Source organism: Cryptotermes secundus, unplaced genomic scaffold (genome assembly GCF_002891405.2).
Source record: "Cryptotermes secundus unplaced genomic scaffold, Csec_1.0 scaffold44, whole genome shotgun sequence".
In the NCBI taxonomy this organism is placed as follows: domain Eukaryota; kingdom Metazoa; phylum Arthropoda; class Insecta; order Blattodea; family Kalotermitidae; genus Cryptotermes; species Cryptotermes secundus.
Window position 1 is genome coordinate 136,353 of NW_019740383.1, and position 17,861 is coordinate 154,213.

General features: G+C 37.5%; 1 protein-coding gene across 3 annotated transcripts; it reads left to right on the plus strand.

The window, feature by feature from the left end:
* The first annotated feature begins 360 nt into the window (after positions 1–360).
* Positions 361–17,077, plus strand: LOC111872295 (dentin sialophosphoprotein). Of its 3 annotated transcripts, none has more exons than XM_023866018.2 (5): positions 361–915; positions 5,727–9,527; positions 10,404–10,557; positions 13,754–13,852; positions 16,345–17,077. In XM_023866018.2, exons 2-5 carry the CDS (start codon positions 5,790–5,792, stop codon positions 16,482–16,484), a joined length of 4,131 nt encoding a protein of 1,376 aa, XP_023721786.1. In that variant the 5' UTR covers positions 361–915; positions 5,727–5,789; the 3' UTR covers positions 16,485–17,077. The 3 variants fall into 3 exon arrangements, with proteins under 3 accessions (XP_023721786.1, XP_023721785.1, XP_023721784.1); XM_023866017.2 differs by lacking the exon at positions 361–915 and adding an exon at positions 1,367–2,013; XM_023866016.2 differs by lacking the exon at positions 361–915 and adding an exon at positions 1,367–1,544.
* Positions 17,078–17,861: the final 784 nt, after the last annotated feature.

Here is a 17,861-nt window from a genome sequence, read left to right on the forward strand (position 1 = left end):
TTATAGAACTTTGATTCAGTATGATCCTGTGTAGTTTCCTCTGCATTCTCTGCGAACTGTGGGCCTGCAGTGTGTAATATCCCTTTATCATATAGTTTTCTAAGTCTCAAATTCCCGAGTACTTCATATGCTTCTGTGATGTCTCTAAATTTCTGGGCGGCTTCTTCACTACCTTTGTTCTTGTCCGGATGAAACTCCATTGACATTTTATAGTAAGCCGACTTAATGTCTGCCTGGGTGGCATGAGGTGTAAGCCCAAGGGATTCATAATGGGATCTCTTACAAATTGCACTTATTGAAAAATACTTGATTAGCCTAATTTGTGAACCATGCCATGTACTACTCGTTGCAATCATAGTTCTCCAAAAAATTTCACACTATAATGAACAACTTCAACGTTTTATTTTTATAGACATTTTACTTTAAAACTGAATGACAATTTAGGCACACAGAAATCACATCGAAGTCTAGTTCGATGGTTCCTTCGTTACATAAGATCAGCTGATGGCAGCCCTGGCTCACTTCTTTGCAGAGCGTACACCGTATTGGTTTCTCTTCAATAACATTGCAAAAGGTCAAATGAAATATGATTTATAAATGCTAACTTGCGATGGAAGACAGTCACGGTTGTTAAACACCCACATCATTTCGGTGCTACTCTGTATTTATTCACGTTGTTCTGAATTCTAAACGTTCTGAAGTTCTGGAACTTCTTAACTTCTGACGTACAACACCTGATGTCGCAACTAGATGGCGGTATAGTAGTACGAGCAGAACTGCAGATTTAGAGGTTCCGCGGAATGCGGGAGCAAGAAAGAGCGACGGACAACTAGTCTGCGTGAGCAGCGTGAGTGTGGAGCGGGGCAGATACTAGCGACATTCTACCCTTGGGAGTGGGAGTTCCTTGAACTAAGTGTAAGCATATCATTCCATTTATTTATGATTGATATCGCATGATCACCAACGATCGCCGCAAACCCCACTCATCCGTGATGTCCGTGATATTTGTGTTGGTGTCGGCTAAAGCCTGTACGCACACAAAGGGAACTAGCAACCGCAACGCAACCGCGATTTCCAAGAAGTGTTATTAGCCAGAGTTGAACATATGTTACAGAATGGAGCAGAGCAAATTTAGGGTAATGCGTTGCCGTTACCGTTTCCTCAATTTGCGCTGTTCCATTCAGTAACATGTGTTCAACTGAGGCTGATAACAATTCTCGGAAATTGTGGTTGCGTTGCGGTTGCCAGTCTTCTTTGTGTAACTCTCGCCCAAGCGATATGCAGGTCTATCGAGGTACGTTCATTGCGAGCCGTTTCTCTTTGGCGTGACCTGCTAATATCTCTGACTGTAATGCTGTAGGTTTTTGGCGGTTTGAGGTTTTATATGTGTTGCAGTTCTCTGTTAGATAATTCACATCTGGCCTTGGTAGACATCGTTATCCGCAGGTCGTAGGTGTCTAGGCGACGGTGCTAATTAATGGCTTTCAAATAAACGACTCACATTAAGAAATGTGTTATCTCTCACCATGGCCACCACCTGAATAGTACGTTATTTGTCATTTCATCATGTTAAGTAAACAATACAGATCAATCGGTTTTGCGATGAAATTTGCCTTTTGGGTGTGTGGTTTGCTCTTCACATTTTCACTATGTTAGGAAAACAGCTATAATCCAACCAGATTAAATGGATTTCTTCTTGGGGCTACGAACATAAATATAGAATATTCCGCGCCAAAGTTCTCCCGCCAGTTATGTGTGAAATCAGCTGATGCGTAATATGAAGAACGGACTGGAGCATAATTTGAAGTACAGAAATAAGCAACATGCAACTATAACAAAGTATTCAATGACAGATGTACTGCCTGTACACGGAAGAGTAAATACGGGTGTTTAATGAATATAAATTACGATTAGAATGTATTTACATTCCACCGATATCGTTTAGGTCCAAGCAAAGGACGCAGAGAAAATATTTAAAATACTCGTATATAGTGTGTTGTTACCGTTGTTTACGTATGTATCTTTTTTTTATGTTGTATAGAGGAAAGTAATTATGTGAATGAAATACGTTACGTAAATATCAAATGTCAAACAAAAATTGATGGTAAATCTTTTTATTGTTACCGAATCGAACTGTATTTCTTTTGCAATTCGTAATAGGTTTCCACGCCAAGAGCCAATGTAGAAAGGCATTTTAGAATTAAAAGTGAACTGTGCCCTCATATAATGCCGCTGTACCAATTATCGATACTGAAGAAAGATTCTTCACAGTTTTAGTTACTGCAATGTTTGGAATCACAAAATTGTTACTGTTTATTAAGTATTGTTAAACCTTTGTATATCATTTATTAACCAGTTGGTGATCATATGATAAGTCCCATAAGTGGAAACGTTTTCACATATACGTAGAAATACATCAGTACTTGACATCATGAACTTTTTGTTGTTGAAGTGTTTGACACAAATGACTCGGTTGTTGACAGAGTTAAAAATGTAAACCCACATATGTATGGTAGTTTATGTGTAAATGTAAATGAACAGTTGAACTATTACAGATCTTTAAACACAAACTATCTGTACCATGTAGGACCACTGTCAGTTATTTTATTCAGATAGAACCTGTTTATTTTCTGAACATCACATAGACTCAGGTTTAAATACAGAAATAAGGACATTGCATGGAATGAAGTTAATACTTCTCATATTAAAAGCATTCGAAGAGAAATACTGCAGGCAGTTTCCAGAACTAATTAGTGTTGGTATTGGCAGTATCTATAAAATCTGAGATGCATTACTTATACTTGGATCAGATTTAACAGCATTGAAAGTTCATTTAATGTCACAACTACATTTGAGGACCATTGTAACTAACTGGTAAATGAGAATGTATAGTCACACAAAAGTAAAACAATTACTACTTACATAGCCATAAACTTGAATTATTTTTAACGTTTGCATCCTGTTGCATGAGTGTAACTATTAATAAAAATTCCACTTTTTTTTTCTTTCGGTTATTGCATTTTAAAGTTTCTATTGAGTTGTCGCAGGATGTGGGGGGTGAGGAGGGGTAGGGGCATAGAGGTATGGGAGGATTTAAGGGGTTGGAGTAGGTGTGGGGTCTGAAGTAGTATAGACCACGCAACAAAGCACGCCACATAAACTAGACAACAACAACACAACAGCAGCAACAGTCGACATCCTGGTAATACGAAAGCAGATAAATTCATGCTCAAGAAACAGTTAACACAAACGATTCTAACCAATAATAGAAAAATCAGACATAAAGATGCATGGTCTACTACAGCAACAGACACTAAGCTGAATACAGCATACGTCACTTAAATTAATTTTAAAATTAGTAAAATTAATTTTTAACTTTTAATTCATATATATCTTGTATTTAAATCAATATCTAGCAGTTAGAATATAAATGTACAAAGAAAGTAATCATTTTAAGTCTACGTATGTAAATATGAATGCATGCTTTACAATTCAGTAATGAAAATGTATAAATCCCAACACCTGAGGATGACCCTATGAAGGTCAAAACATGTAGTGGAACGTAAGTTAATAAATTATAGTTGTGTTGATGGTGGAATTCGTATTATTGGTCATAAGCTTGAAGCCTAAAAATTGTTGCCAGGCACAGTAAGACACATTTCCTTCATTCACCTTCCAAGTAGTCTAAAAAGATCAATCATGTGTGAAATTCCTGTTGACCCAACATGGTATATAATTAGCTATTGTGCTTTCCAGTCAAATATCCCATCAGTAATTCTCTACTTGGAATAAATTGCCATAGTTTACTGATTTCTCATGTAAATCAAATGCAGTGATTCATATTGTGTGAGTTCCAGAGAGATCTTGTGAATAATAGGATGAATATAAAATAAAATGCAGTATTCTTTTGATTATCTGTGTATGAACTATCCAGTTTGCAGCATATCATGCATTCCCTTTTTACATGTGTTTGTAGCCCAATGGAGTGCAAGTCACTCAGTCACACATGAAATATTTTGACAGCTGCTGGTTCGATTCTCATGAAAATTTACGTGAAGAAAATTAATATTATATTTATATTGTTTGCACTTGAGACGGAGGTTATATCATTTGTCGTGAAGAAAATTATCCAGATTTTTTAATTTTCATTTAAATTGGACAATTTTGATGACCACTTTAGATGAAAACATGTGAATCGCAAGTGTAACATAACAAATATTTATCAGAGATAAAAATGTTTTCAAGTAAGAGTTGTACAGTAAAAACGTCTTACGTTACATACATTTATTCTATTGAGACTTAACAGTTTTTTAAATAAACCAAGTGATTGGATTATGCTTTCATTTCTGAATATATATAGATACATTCATTATTCAATGGAGAATTGACTATAATCACCAGTGTCTGAAAGTGAGATTTTGCATTTGACAACCATTGCCATGTCTGAACGCTTGCAATGCAGCACGGTTTCTAACAACAGTTTCACAGTCTTGTTGCACCTATTCACGATACTTTGTTATTGTGGATATCAAAATGGCATGAAGAAAGATCAGTGATGGATTCAAGATCAACAGGATGTCCTTGTTCTGTCCATATGCCTGAAAATGTGAACAGGGAAAGGAACACCATTTCGTTAAGTCCACATTGATTGGCTTGCAAGCATGCCTTGATCATTGTCATAAATGTGAGGAGTGTTTGTAGAATGTTACATTGTGATCTGCATTACAGTCCATTCAGAGTTTAAATTGTGCATGTACTAAGTGAAGAGAATAAGGCATGTTGTTCCATCTCTAAGATTATGTGAACAAACAAAATATTAGATTCTTTGCTCCACACAACCTTCATTGGCTTTATCAATGTCCTCTCCACTGCTTAAAAGTGACAGTGTGGTGTGCAGTGTCTTCTTCTGTCATTACTGGCCCTTACTTTGAGGATGATGTGGAACTTGCTGTGATTGTCAGCTTTGATCAGTATAAAGTTATGCTGGAAAATTTCCTGGCTAATGAGCTGCATTATCATGACCTACCAGGGTGGTGTCAACAAGACAGAACCACTGCTCACACTGCACGAATAAGCATGGCTGTTCTCTGCCACATGACTTGTTTCTTGCTATGGAGACATTAACTGGCTTCTTCGCCCACCAGATTTTTTTTACATTTCTTTCCTCTTGGTCTACCTGAAGGCCAAGGTGTGTGAGACGTGCTGCTAATATCCCTAACTCAAAACAGCATATTCTGGAGCAAATTGAAGCCATCCCTAATGATTTGCTGCATTGTGTAATGACTTCTCTGTCAACTGGAATGCAATAGTGTAGAAATGATGATGGAAGTCACCTGCAAAATGCTATTTTCAGATGCTGATAATTAGGATCAATTTTCCATTGAATTATGAATGTATACATAAATTTTAAAACGTCTCATATTTCTAATTATTGGTTATTTCGTTTAAAAAAAAGTCAGGTATTTTTGCCCCACCCTAAAAATTTAACAGTCCGCAAGTTCTCATGATCGTACCCAAAATTTGAATTATCTATTTTTTTTTATGCATCTTTTCCCTTTCATTAGTATGGATGATCAGGAATACTTCTAGAAGTATTTTGACTCCTGCCTACACACAATAATACCTTAAATAAGGCATGAACCCATAATTGAAAAAAGTGAAAGTACCAAAACCAACAGAACAAACTGTCTTTATCGAGATATCATATGTTATGTATTGTATTCCAGGTACATTTGTAACAGGCTTTCCCAGTGTGCAGTTGCTTTTAATGAGCAGAAATCATTGCTAAGATGAGTGACAGTGATCCTGTTTCTGCTCCAGTGAGATGGGAAAAGCGGAAGAGACAGGATAGTGACACTGGTAGTGAAAACAGTTTTATGTTGTCCGAGGGGCACAAGGAAACAGCAGTAAAGATAACAGCAAAACTACAACACGTGGACTCTGATTCTGAAGAGGATAATGAACTTCAACCAGCAAAGAAAAGACAGACATTTCTACATGATAAACAAGACTCCAGTAACAGTCAGTTTAAGCCTGGAAGCATAAAAGCTGAGCCAGGCAAAAAAGTTAATGATGTCTTTATTAACAAACATAAAGAAAATAAGAATACTGTGGGAAAAAAGGTAGAACACAGTGGATATGACAAGTCTGATATTAGTGATGATGAGAAAGAGGAAGATAGTACAAAGCCATTAGGAATGAATTATATGCCAGAAAGGGAGAACCTGCAGGATGAGAATTGTGGTTCAGCTGATTCAGGTGATCCAGTTAATTCCATTGGTGATGACATGAAAGGTAAGTCACGTATGAAATGGGAGACGAGAGAATCTGAAAATGTTTCTGAGGATGAAAATTCTATAAAATCGTCAGCATTGAAGCAGAGTGTGCAAATTCTCTGCAAAAAGTACATAGAAGTACGAAAATCCCCACAGAATAAGTCTAAACCCAAACAACAACTTACAAGTTCAGACACAGATAATGAAAAATCACCGAATATTTTGAAATATGCACTAGAATCAGATCAGGATTTCAAATCTTCCAACCAGTGTGAATCATTAAAGATGCAAAAGAAGATTGTAACTGCAGTAGAAAATAGAAAAGGAAAGAATTCTGATTCAGACTGTGATGGGGAGAAATCACTGAAAGTGGCATCTGTCAAAACTGCTAAGCACGAGGATAGTTCTGATGCTTCCAGCAGAGAGAGCAGCAATGATAAGCAACAGAATACTAAGTCAAAGGCTAAAGATGGAAGAGAAAAGACTTCTAATTCTCACTCAGAGGAAGAGAAGGCACTGAATACTACAGTGACGAAAAGTGCTGACCAAAGTGGCATTTCACATGATTCGGGCAAAGAAGGGAAAACAGAGAAACAAGAAATGCCCAGAACAAAAAAGAGAGCCAGAATAGAAATAGATTCTGATTCAGATGAAGTTGAAGGTAAACTATTAAAGACTGTTCCAAAGACAGCTGCTAAAAAAGATTTTTCATGTGGCCCTGACAGGGAAGGCCAAAGAAAAAAACAACAGAGGGCTAAGACAACAGGAACCAGTGGAAGCCAAAGGGATTCTGAAGAGAAAATGTCACGGAAAGATGTACTGAAGAAAACTGCAGAAGAAGGTAGCAGTTCAGGTAATTCTGACAGAGAAGACAATGAAAGAAAGCCACAAAAGCAAAGGGTGAAAGTGAAAGCTAGACAGAGAAAAGATTCATATTCAGAATCAAACTCTGAAGAAGAGAAGCCATTGAAGACTCTGTCGAAGAAGATTACAGAAGAAGAAGAAGAAGAAGAAGATGGCTCAAGTGACTGTGAGAGAAAAGGTGGCAAAAGAAAGCAACAAAATCAGAAGGTGAAAGTGAGAGCTAGAAGGAGAAATGTTTCAGATTCAGAATCAGACTCTGGAGAAGAGAAGCCATTGAAGACCCTGTCGAAGAGGACTACAGAAGAAGAAGAAGAAGAAGAAGATGGCTCAAGTGACTGTGAGAGAAAAGGTGGCAAAAGAAAGCAACAAAATCAGAAGGTGAAAGTGAGAGCTAGAAGGAGAAATGTTTCAGATTCAGAATCAGACTCTGGAGAAGAGAAGCCATTGAAGACCCTGTCGAAGAGGACTACAGAAGAAGAAGAAGAAGAAGAAGATGGCTCAAGTGACTGTGAGAGAAAAGGTGGCAAAAGAAAGCAACAAAATCAGAAGGTGAAAGTGAGAGCTAGAAGGAGAAATGTTTCAGATTCAGAATCAGACTCTGGAGAAGAGAAGCCATTGAAGACCCTGTCGAAGAGGACTACAGAAGAAGAAGAAGAAGAAGAAGATGGCTCAAGTGACTGTGAGAGAAAAGGTGGCAAAAGAAAGCAACAAAATCAGAAGGTGAAAGTGAGAGCTAGAAGGAGAAATGTTTCAGATTCAGAATCAGACTCTGGAGAAGAGAAGCCATTGAAGACCCTGTCGAAGAGGACTACAGAAGAAGAAGAAGAAGAAGAAGATGGCTCAAGTGACTGTGAGAGAAAAGGTGGCAAAAGAAAGCAACAAAATCAGAAGGTGAAAGTGAGAGCTAGAAGGAGAAATGTTTCAGATTCAGAATCAGACTCTGGAGAAGAGAAGCCATTGAAGACCCTGTCGAAGAGGACTACAGAAGAAGAAGAAGAAGAAGAAGATGGCTCAAGTGACTGTGAGAGAAAAGGTGGCAAAAGAAAGCAACAAAATCAGAAGGTGAAAGTGAGAGCTAGAAGGAGAAATGTTTCAGATTCAGAATCAGACTCTGGAGAAGAGAAGCCATTGAAGACCCTGTCGAAGAGGACTACAGAAGAAGAAGAAGAAGAAGAAGAAGATGGCTCAAGTGACTGTGAGAGAAAAGGTGGCAAAAGAAAGCAACAAAATCAGAAGGTGAAAGTGAGAGCTAGAAGGAGAAATGTTTCAGATTCAGAATCGGACTCTGAAGAAGAAAAGCCACTGAAGACTGCATCTAAGAAGGCTACAAAAGTAGGAGGGAGAGAAGACAACAAAAGAGAGCAACAAAAGCAGAAGGAAAAAGTGAAAAGTAGAAGAACAAAGGATTCCAATTCAGAATTAGACTCTGAAGCATGGAAGCCACTGAAGAAGGCTATCAGGCAAAGAGATTGTGAAAATTATGTCAATAGAGAAGGTAGCAAACAGAAGCAAGAGAATGTTATAGAACAGATAAAGAGCAGAAAAGGAAGGGTTTCTGGTTCTGATGAAGAAAAATCAACAGAGGATTTAATGAAAGAGGAATTGAAAAAAACATGGGGATCTGAAAGCAATCCTAAGAAGGATTCTAAATTAATTAAATCAAAACTAAAAAGACAGGACCAAGAAACAATGCACAGTTCTGATTCCGATAACAGTGGACAACTGAAAGCATCAGGAGAAAAGAAATCTCAGTTGAGAGAACAAGGCAAGGAGACCTCTAGAAACGAGTCTGATTCAGACATGGCATATGAAAAACCTCTGAAAAATTCTAAGAAGAAAACTCGTAACAACTATTGTACTTCTGACATAATTATCGATGAGTTAGGAATAAAACAGAAGCCACAAGACATCAACAAAAAAGCAGAAATAGAAAGAAAACAACATGTTTCATCAGACTGCATTGCAGAATTAGATGTATCAGGAGAAAGTAGAAAATCACAAAGACCTGCTAAAAATGAACACCGTGGATCAGATTCTGATACTGACTCGGATATATTCACAAAGAGGGACAGTGCAGCAAATGTGAGAACTGCTGTTGCTGCGAAAGGTATGACAGGGAAGCATACTGCAGAAAATTCCACTGATTCTTCAGATGTTGCTGAAGACAATTCTAAGAAAAGAAGTAGCAACACAAAGAATTCTTGTCACTCCATGAGTTCAACAGACTCTGAAGACAGCAGTACGAAAACCAAAACAAAGAAGACAGAAGCATTTAAAAAGGCATCCGCAATTCAGAGAGGGAACAGATCTTCTGATTCCAATTCAGACAGTTCAGTTTCTGATGATGAGAAATCCAAAAAAGATAAAAAGAAGGAAGGAAAGAATGTTGTAAGTTGAAACTTATGTATTAAAAATGAATTCCATATTTTAGAATACTCATTTTGAAATGTTCACTAAACAAATTATAATGAAATTAATAGACCCAATGGTTGGCCTAGTGTGTTGATGATGATGATGATGATGACGATGACAGCAACGATAATTCTTATTATGGTGGTGGTGGTGGAGGTGGCAGCAGTGCTTATGCTGCTGCCAATGATGATGATGTGGGGTGCTTGGTTTCATAAAGTCATGGAATGACTTGACAAGTCATGTAACTATCAACACCGTAGAATAATTACATAGTTAGGAAATATAGGTTTTTATGTTTCTGTGTTTTTTCCTTTTCACAAAAACAGGAATGAGGCATAAAATTTTCTTTGCAACACTGTTGATATTATAATTGGATTGGCCAAATAATCATGCTTAACTATTAGTTACATTATTAACCTTAATGATTGAGAAATTAGGGATTTAAAATCCTCCGGTGCTACTGTGCTGGCAGCTGGATTATAAAGGGGGTGGGGGGGGGGGTATCAATTCTGAACAAATGCAATACCTGGTCATGTGAACAGTGAACATGCACTGTTGCAGCAGTGAAGCTGAGACTGCTGTTAATTGAAAAGAAAATCATATCTGTTTGCTGCCAGCTTGTTGCTTGACTTACTCTTTGGCCCTGAAGATGGAGAGGGTATGTTCCTCTGAAACTTGCTTAGACTTTTACTGGACTGCATGGCATTATGTCCCAGAAGATAGCCTTCATAATGAAGTAATGTGTATAAGGGAGATGGTACAACGTTATTATGGAACCTATAAATCCTTCTACTTTTTGTCTCTTTCATGAGAAGTAGGAATAATTGAAAAAAATATAACTTCTATTTGCAGGCTCCAGAAAACAAGCGGATCACCTCCCTGAAGCGATACCTACGTCTTGCTGGAATACACACTATAAAGTATTCTAAAGTTTTACAGAATTGTCGCAGCAACAAAGCAAAGATAGAAGCTCTTCTTGATTTGTTAAGGATAGAAGGACTTAAAGGTATGTATGCTAATATAACGAGGCAGGTTACCTCAGTGCTAAAATGCCTTTTTGAGTTATCAAGTTTTGACATCAGTGAAATTATGCAAAATACTGTGCTTCATATGAGATACAAGACTACTTGAAGGCTAAAGTTACAAGAAAGGAGATGAATGACAGTGAAGAATGCCATCTTTTGGGATGTGGCGTCGTGTAGATCTCATGTGAACCACATCCCAGAAGACGGCATTCTTCATAGTCACCGCCATGAAAACCTCAAATCTTGCGAGGTGAATGACAGATTGAAGATTGGCTGCCATGCAGGGGCTGTTTGAAACCCAACCCCTTTTATTATACCATCATATAACATTGTGGTATTCTGGGTTATTTCAATTGTAGTTTCATAGACAGTAACCAACAGTCAGTGCTTACCAATGTTTAGTGGAGGTAGAAGGATCCTCCACACACTTGTAACTAACTGTAAAAGTGCTCAGTGTCGTAACTGGGAGGAGCTGAGAATCTTAATAATATTGCTAGTGTATGAAAGGTATGGACTTTAATACATACATACATAATTCATGAATTCACTGATCCATTGTACAAATTGGACTGGATATTGAACTTGTCAAAATAAGACTTGATTGCAGAAGTACAATCGTATCAACAGCAAACAACCACACACAACCAAAAGCACCAAATAACCATAATTTACATTGTCATTCATAAACAAAATTGCAAGGAATATAGTTATTAAATGTTATACATGCTTAGCAGAAATATATTCATCTATTGAATAAAAAGCATTTGTTGTGAGGAAACTATTCAGTGTATGTTTAAAAATCTTCGCATTATCACTCATCCTTTGTATATTTTGAGGAAGATTATTATAAACCATAATGGATGAATATAACACGCCTCTCTGGATTGAAGATAATCTCACTGATGACACATGTAGCTTTCCAAACTGTCTGGTGTTTATACGATGACTATTATTGTTGGTTTGAAAAAAATTGCGATTTCTAACAACAAACATCAATACAGAATAGATATACAGGGTGACCCAGGAGGAATGTGCCAGACTTCGGGAGGGTGTTCCTTATGTTAAAGTATGCTGATATAACCCAAAACACCTATGTCCAAAGTTGAATGGTTACGGAGATAATGGCCAGAGAAGTGTGAAACTTTGACAGGTGTTACACACTTGTTGATTACCAAATACATATTAAAACTGGCAGAAATATGTGGTTTTTGTAATGTTAATAATGTATGTAACATCAAACTAACTTGTGAGTGACATGAAGCCATTAAATTGAACTACAAAAAAACACGCATGCCATGTCATAGTTGTCGTTAGGGTTCCAAGCACTATACATGACACAGGGATGGCAAGTGCTGACGTAGCATGGCTGACTGCACATTCTGGTATAAGCCAACTACATAACTACTAAAATACACCATCCCGGGTAAAAGACGCCTCATCAATGAATAAAATGACACTTAACAGTTCGGGATGAGCTTTTATCCAGTGGCACAAATCCATACGCTGAGCATGGTCGCCTGGTTCCAGATGTTGTACCGTTTGATCATGGTAAGGATACAACTCTTCATCATGTAAAGTTCGCCGCACCTGCATATGTGATATGCCCATGCGGGAGCCAATTCTACAAGTGGACAGATGCGGTCTTCTCTGAACCATCTCAAGAATGTTCTCTCGTGTGTTTCTCATTCATACATGGTCCCTTTCAGAGTGCACAGAAACACCCGGAAGAGAACCAGCATCTCGCAGTGTCTGGTGAATTTGCGTAAATACACTGCGAGATGGAATCCTTTGGTATTCTTCAACAGCAGCACATGCATTGCCACCGCAAAATCCATACACAAAATGCACATCACAATATTCCTCATGTGAAAACACAAAAGGCATTTCAGCAACTCCGCACAACTAATTTACCAACCATTCACAACGCGGCCGCAACATACCCTGAAGGTAGCACATAAGTTTACGACTAGTGTGAATCACCACACTCAAGGACAAACATAGATAAGACTTGTCAGCTGACAGGTACAGTGCGTGGACCTGCCAGAAGACCACACTTTTCTCGGGCCAATATCTCCGTAACCGTTCAACTTTGGACATAGGTGTTTTGGGTTATATCGGCATACTTTAACATAAGGAACACCCTCCTGAAGTCTGGCACATTCCTCCTGGGACACCCTGTATAGGCTAGGAATTGTCAAAATACCCAACCTCTTAAAACCTCTACACGAGTTTCCGGGACTCAATCTCAGCATAACCCTAATCACTCTTTTTTGGGCAACAAATAAACTTTTTATAACTGGAGAAGAACCCCAGAATATAATACTGTATTCAAGCTGAGACTGATAATAAGAAAAATAGACCATTTGAAGAGCTTGTAACTTCCTGAGCATAAAACATGCTGTATTCAGTTTCTTTAATAATTTTTCAGATTGTTTTTCCAATTAAGTTGACAATTTAAATACATACCTAAAAATTAACATTATCAACATCTTTAAGTCTAAAATTATTCTAATTAATCCCAGTTATGAAAGCAGCTAGCCTAACTAATGTTTTGCATGATTTTCCTCTGTCCTTGAAATAGACTATGGCATTTTTCCTCCAACTTTCCTGGTCACAGTTTGCAGTCATCCTTGCAATTCAGTTGGTACTGTAGCTTGTATGACACTGAGGAAAGGTTACAGATATTATGTATGGGGTTTTACTTCCAATAGAGCCACCATTATAAAGTCAAGTACAGATTCTTCCTTTATAATGAAAGGTAGCTGTCAAAAATAAATTTCTGAATTATGTCAACTTCTTTCCTCTGAGATTAACCAAGTTCAGGGTTATAGGCGAAGCCTGTAATGATCAAGGTTTTTATAATACCCTAACTGGTTGGGCTTGTACAGCTCCTCAAGACATTGAGGTTATGAAGCATTGTAGGGATGTCTCTTTAAATTAGTTGTAATATGCTGTTGCCAGAAGTTGATGTAAGTGCTTATCTAGAGAGAAATACAAACTATTTTGAAGAGTTCTGTTGGCTTATTCTTTGACCCTGAAGATGGAGGCAGCATGTTCCTCCAAAATGTCGCTTGACTTTCAGTGGTCTACATAGCAGTATATCCCGGAATCTAGAACTTTTCATAACCACTGCTGTGAGAACCTCAAATCTGACATAAATTATTTTGTCTTCTTCAGGTAATCCTAGCATACAAAAATGTAAACGTCTCCGCAAGAAGATTGAAGCTAGACGTGAGGTGCAGGAGTTAGATGTGGGCAATATAATGGAAGAAAAAGGTGAGTCACGATAAGCCACTGGTTGATTAATTTAAGGCTGGTTCTTACTGCATTGAATAAAAAATCAAATGAAACTAAAATAAAGTACCAAAAATATCTCTTAAATATTGTTTTCTGAATTATTTTGTAATAAAGGATTAATCAAGATCTCTGAGGTATTGTTAGAACAAGTTCTTTCAGGCAGGGTCTCTACCAAAGGTGACATATTGTGACATATTGACTCAGTTGAGAAGCATGTATCTTAATTTGGCAGTTTAAGACTACTTTAATTTCCCCTGCCAATTGTTATTGCACGAGCTACTTGAGCTTCTGCACATTCACCAATCATCATTTCATGGTGTTCTTCAGTCCAGCCAGGCAGATACTGAGATATTACCTCAGTTAGGCCACTTCATTCCTTTTTCAGTTTGCCATTCATCTGTTGTCCTACCATCCGTTACTATAGAGTCTTGATATTGAAAGCGCTGGTTAAAGAACCTACGAAAAAATTCATGATGGATGTTGTTCAATTTTGTTATAGACTGTTTTGAGATGCATTAAGTGCCACAAAATTTAAGGCCTCAAAGACTTCAGTGCTTAGAGAATTTTTTTGGAGACCCATGACACAGTGCTACAAAATGAAGTAAATCCGTGCTGAACAGACTGACCAAGATTCTAGCCAGAGAATATCTTTTTCTTCAGTTTGATGCCATTCAGGCTAGTACGCATTGTGTTGCAGACTTGATCATACCCAAAAGCAGACGAAGAGGGAAGGAAGGGATATTTTGGTCATTTTTAATAAAACTGATAGAAACTGTGAATGTATTTATAAAGATCAATCATGGTAAGCATGAATGAAGATTAATTGAGACATATTATTGGCTTTAATGATGGTCTGTGTGCATGAATTATATATTATAGAGACTTGCTTGTTGTAAGTGTGGCAGTATGTATGATGTCTGTTTTTTTGTTATGAATTTTAATATTTTATAATGTAAGTGTTGTCATGATACTCCTTGCCAGTGTGTGTGAAATGGCCAGGCGTGAATTTGACAGTGGATTTTCCATGACCCATGTGTGTTGTCCTGACAAGTTGAGCTATCTGTGAGAGGCCTGATTATATATTTTATTGGACAAAGGATGAATGATGTGTAGTAGTCATGAATTTGTAATATGTGACATGTTTTATATCCAGCCTTATGGAGAGATAATTGGATCCATGAAGTGAAAATAAATGTAAATGTAAATGATCCTATTCATTCCAACCAATTCGTCAAGAGCAATGTATAGAAAGTGCCAGATAAGAAAAGAGATATTCGTGGCAAGTTATGAGCTAATATATATGTTAATCTGTACCAGAATGTACACAGTTTCTATGTGTAATACTCCTGCCTTGGAATTCGGAATTCTCATTTGAGCTTATGCACATTTCATAAAGCGTAAAAAGTAAATACTATGATAACTTTGTTTACTGTCATTACAATGATTATTTTGGTTACTACATTAGTATCCTTATGATTATTCATATTATTACCGGAATTATTGTGCTTTCTATCCATAACAATGGCTACCACCTTGTTATTGATTGTAGGAGATTAATAAGTACAAATTTGGGGCAGTTTCCAAAGGCATAATGATCACCTAAAATTTCATCAAAATTCATCCAGTGGTTCTCGAGTTGAAAGTTGGATGGACAGACTTAGCCATCCCTGAGTGAACTCTTTTTTCCACACTGTCCAAAGAATATATAATAACTAATCAGTTATTAATCAGTACTGTTTATTCAGAACTGAAACATTGAACACCTGGAACCTCCTCCTGTTTAATTTTACTCAGAAACATTAATACTGGTGTGCACCATTAACTGGAAAATTCATAAAGGATCAATTTAATTTGTTTTGTTTGATGTACTGTGTATCAGAGTGTACTGAAATATGTGGAAAATGAAAGAGTAATGAAAATTAATTGTAATGGTGGTCGTAAAGGTGCTCGCTACTTGTCATCTAACATTACTCCAGACCTGACCTAACCTAACCTTACCAAACCACACCTAAACATAAATCACATAACACCTCTGCTGCTGCAGCAGCAGTAACAGCAGCAAACACCAGTAGTTTATTTATGGTTATGTTAACAATTATGTTAGTAGCTCTTTCTATATAATCCTGAATGGTAAAATGATTAGTGAATAATGAATTCTGAAGGAAGAGGAAGAAAATGGTTGTGGCATAATTTGAGAAATTTTCCTGGTGGAACTGTGGGAAACCACAAAAACCTTCAGTCAGACTAACCAGTCTCCAGGCCAGAATTTTATCCCAGGACCTCCAGAAAACAAAATTAAATGCTGCCTGCTTGGCTGCAACATTCAGTAATGATAGTATTTTACTGAGTTTTGTAATACAGTGTTTTTCAGCTGGTAGTCTCATAGACTGCTTCATGTATGCTGTTCCACATGGTTTAGTTAACATAATTAATGTTATATATAACTGAAGTATTTGTTGTTTTTATGACAGGGAGGCTGCAGCGATCCAACCGATCTTGTTATACTGAGAATTATAGTGAGGGCTACAAACGTGATGCTGAAGAGAAAGCTGCCTCAATCAAACAGAAGTTCTCTCGGATACGTGACATTATTGACAGTGATTCAGACTGAAAGTGGCTTCAAAATAATAAGATTTCTCAAGACTGTGTGTGTATAGTTATCTGGCTTGTTGAGAGTACAAAAGATATTTATATATATTTCCAGATAAACAATGAATAATCTTCCACTTGTATGCTGCTGCTATCAAGAGCAATGTTAAGAGGAAAAATAGATTTTGTATAGTGTGTCTTAATGAGTGTATTTGCCCTGTCAAACAAGAAGTCTAAAGATATGTTTTAGGTATTAGATTAATCAATTAAGCACTATGCCATGAAGATGTATAGGGAAGAATGGAGAAGTATAGCCCCACTATTCTTGACATTGGCGCTAGATAGGGCCCTACTGCTTTACCCAGCGGTAAACAATCCTGGTACCCATTCTATAGAAGGCTCGGTGCCCCCCAAAGCTGGTCTTGATATTATGGAGAAGAGAAAAATCTATTGCTCCTGCCAAGAATCAAACACCGACTCCTTGACCACCAGCCTGTATCCTAGTTGCTCTACTGAATAACCTGTTGAGATAATGCACAACTCTAACATAATTAAGCATAAAATTACATGAAGATAACTGCAAGTGTTCTGTAGTGATATTGTTTCATTCTGCTAGGTAACAAAATAAAGTTGTCCTTGTACTTAATTAATTAAGCACTATGCCATGAATACATATGAGGGAGTGGAGGTATAGCTCCACCATTCATGACCTCAGCACTATATGGAGGTGAGCAGTCAGTTTCAAACCCTGGCCACTTTCCCCTAGGAGAAGGAGATGCTGGTACCCGTTCTATAGAGGGCTGGGTGGGCCCTAGAGCCAGTCTGGATGCTGAGGGGTAGAGAAAAATCTCCCTTGCCAGGAATTGAACCCTGGCTGTTCAGCCCATAGCCTGTCAGTACACTGACAGAGCTAACTGGTTTCATGTGCCAGGTAATGTGGCAGTTAATTCTGATCTGGTTTTACACTGCTGAGTTCTGCACATGTGTGAATTCCTTGTTTATTGTGAAGAATATGATCCAACGTTTGCCCCTTATTTCTCATATTTCAGTAATATTGAAAAATATATTTCTTTAAGTGATTTGAACAGAGGTTTAAGTGAAGCATTTGCAGTAATTACTGTCAAAAATACTATTTGCAGCAGTTAATCATTACGCAGTATAAAAATGTCAGGCTACCAACTTTGGGATTGGTTCTGATGGATTTAGAGTAGACCGGTCACTTAATAAGTTAAGAAGATATGGAGAAAGGTTCCTGCTCTGAAGGAGTTTCCAAGTTGCAATTAGGTTATATGTCAGAAGTTGTCATATGATGTTACCTGATAATAATAACAACCAATAACAGAAAGGTTTCATACCTGTACACTGGCACTACTGGATCCAACAGGGCATCCAGGTATGA

What these genes read in the sequence shown, in the direction of transcription:
- LOC111872295 (XM_023866018.2), top strand. Translation starts at nt 5,790, where the DNA reads ATGAGTGACAGTGATCCTGTTTCTGCTCCAGTGAGATGGGAAAAGCGG. An exon ending in AGAAGGAAGGAAAGAATGTT is followed by an intron (nt 9,528 to 10,403) that starts GTAAGTTGAAAC and finishes TTCTATTTGCAG; the next exon opens with GCTCCAGAAAACAAGCGGAT. An exon ending in AAGGATAGAAGGACTTAAAG is followed by an intron (nt 10,558 to 13,753) that starts GTATGTATGCTA and finishes TGTCTTCTTCAG; the next exon opens with GTAATCCTAGCATACAAAAA.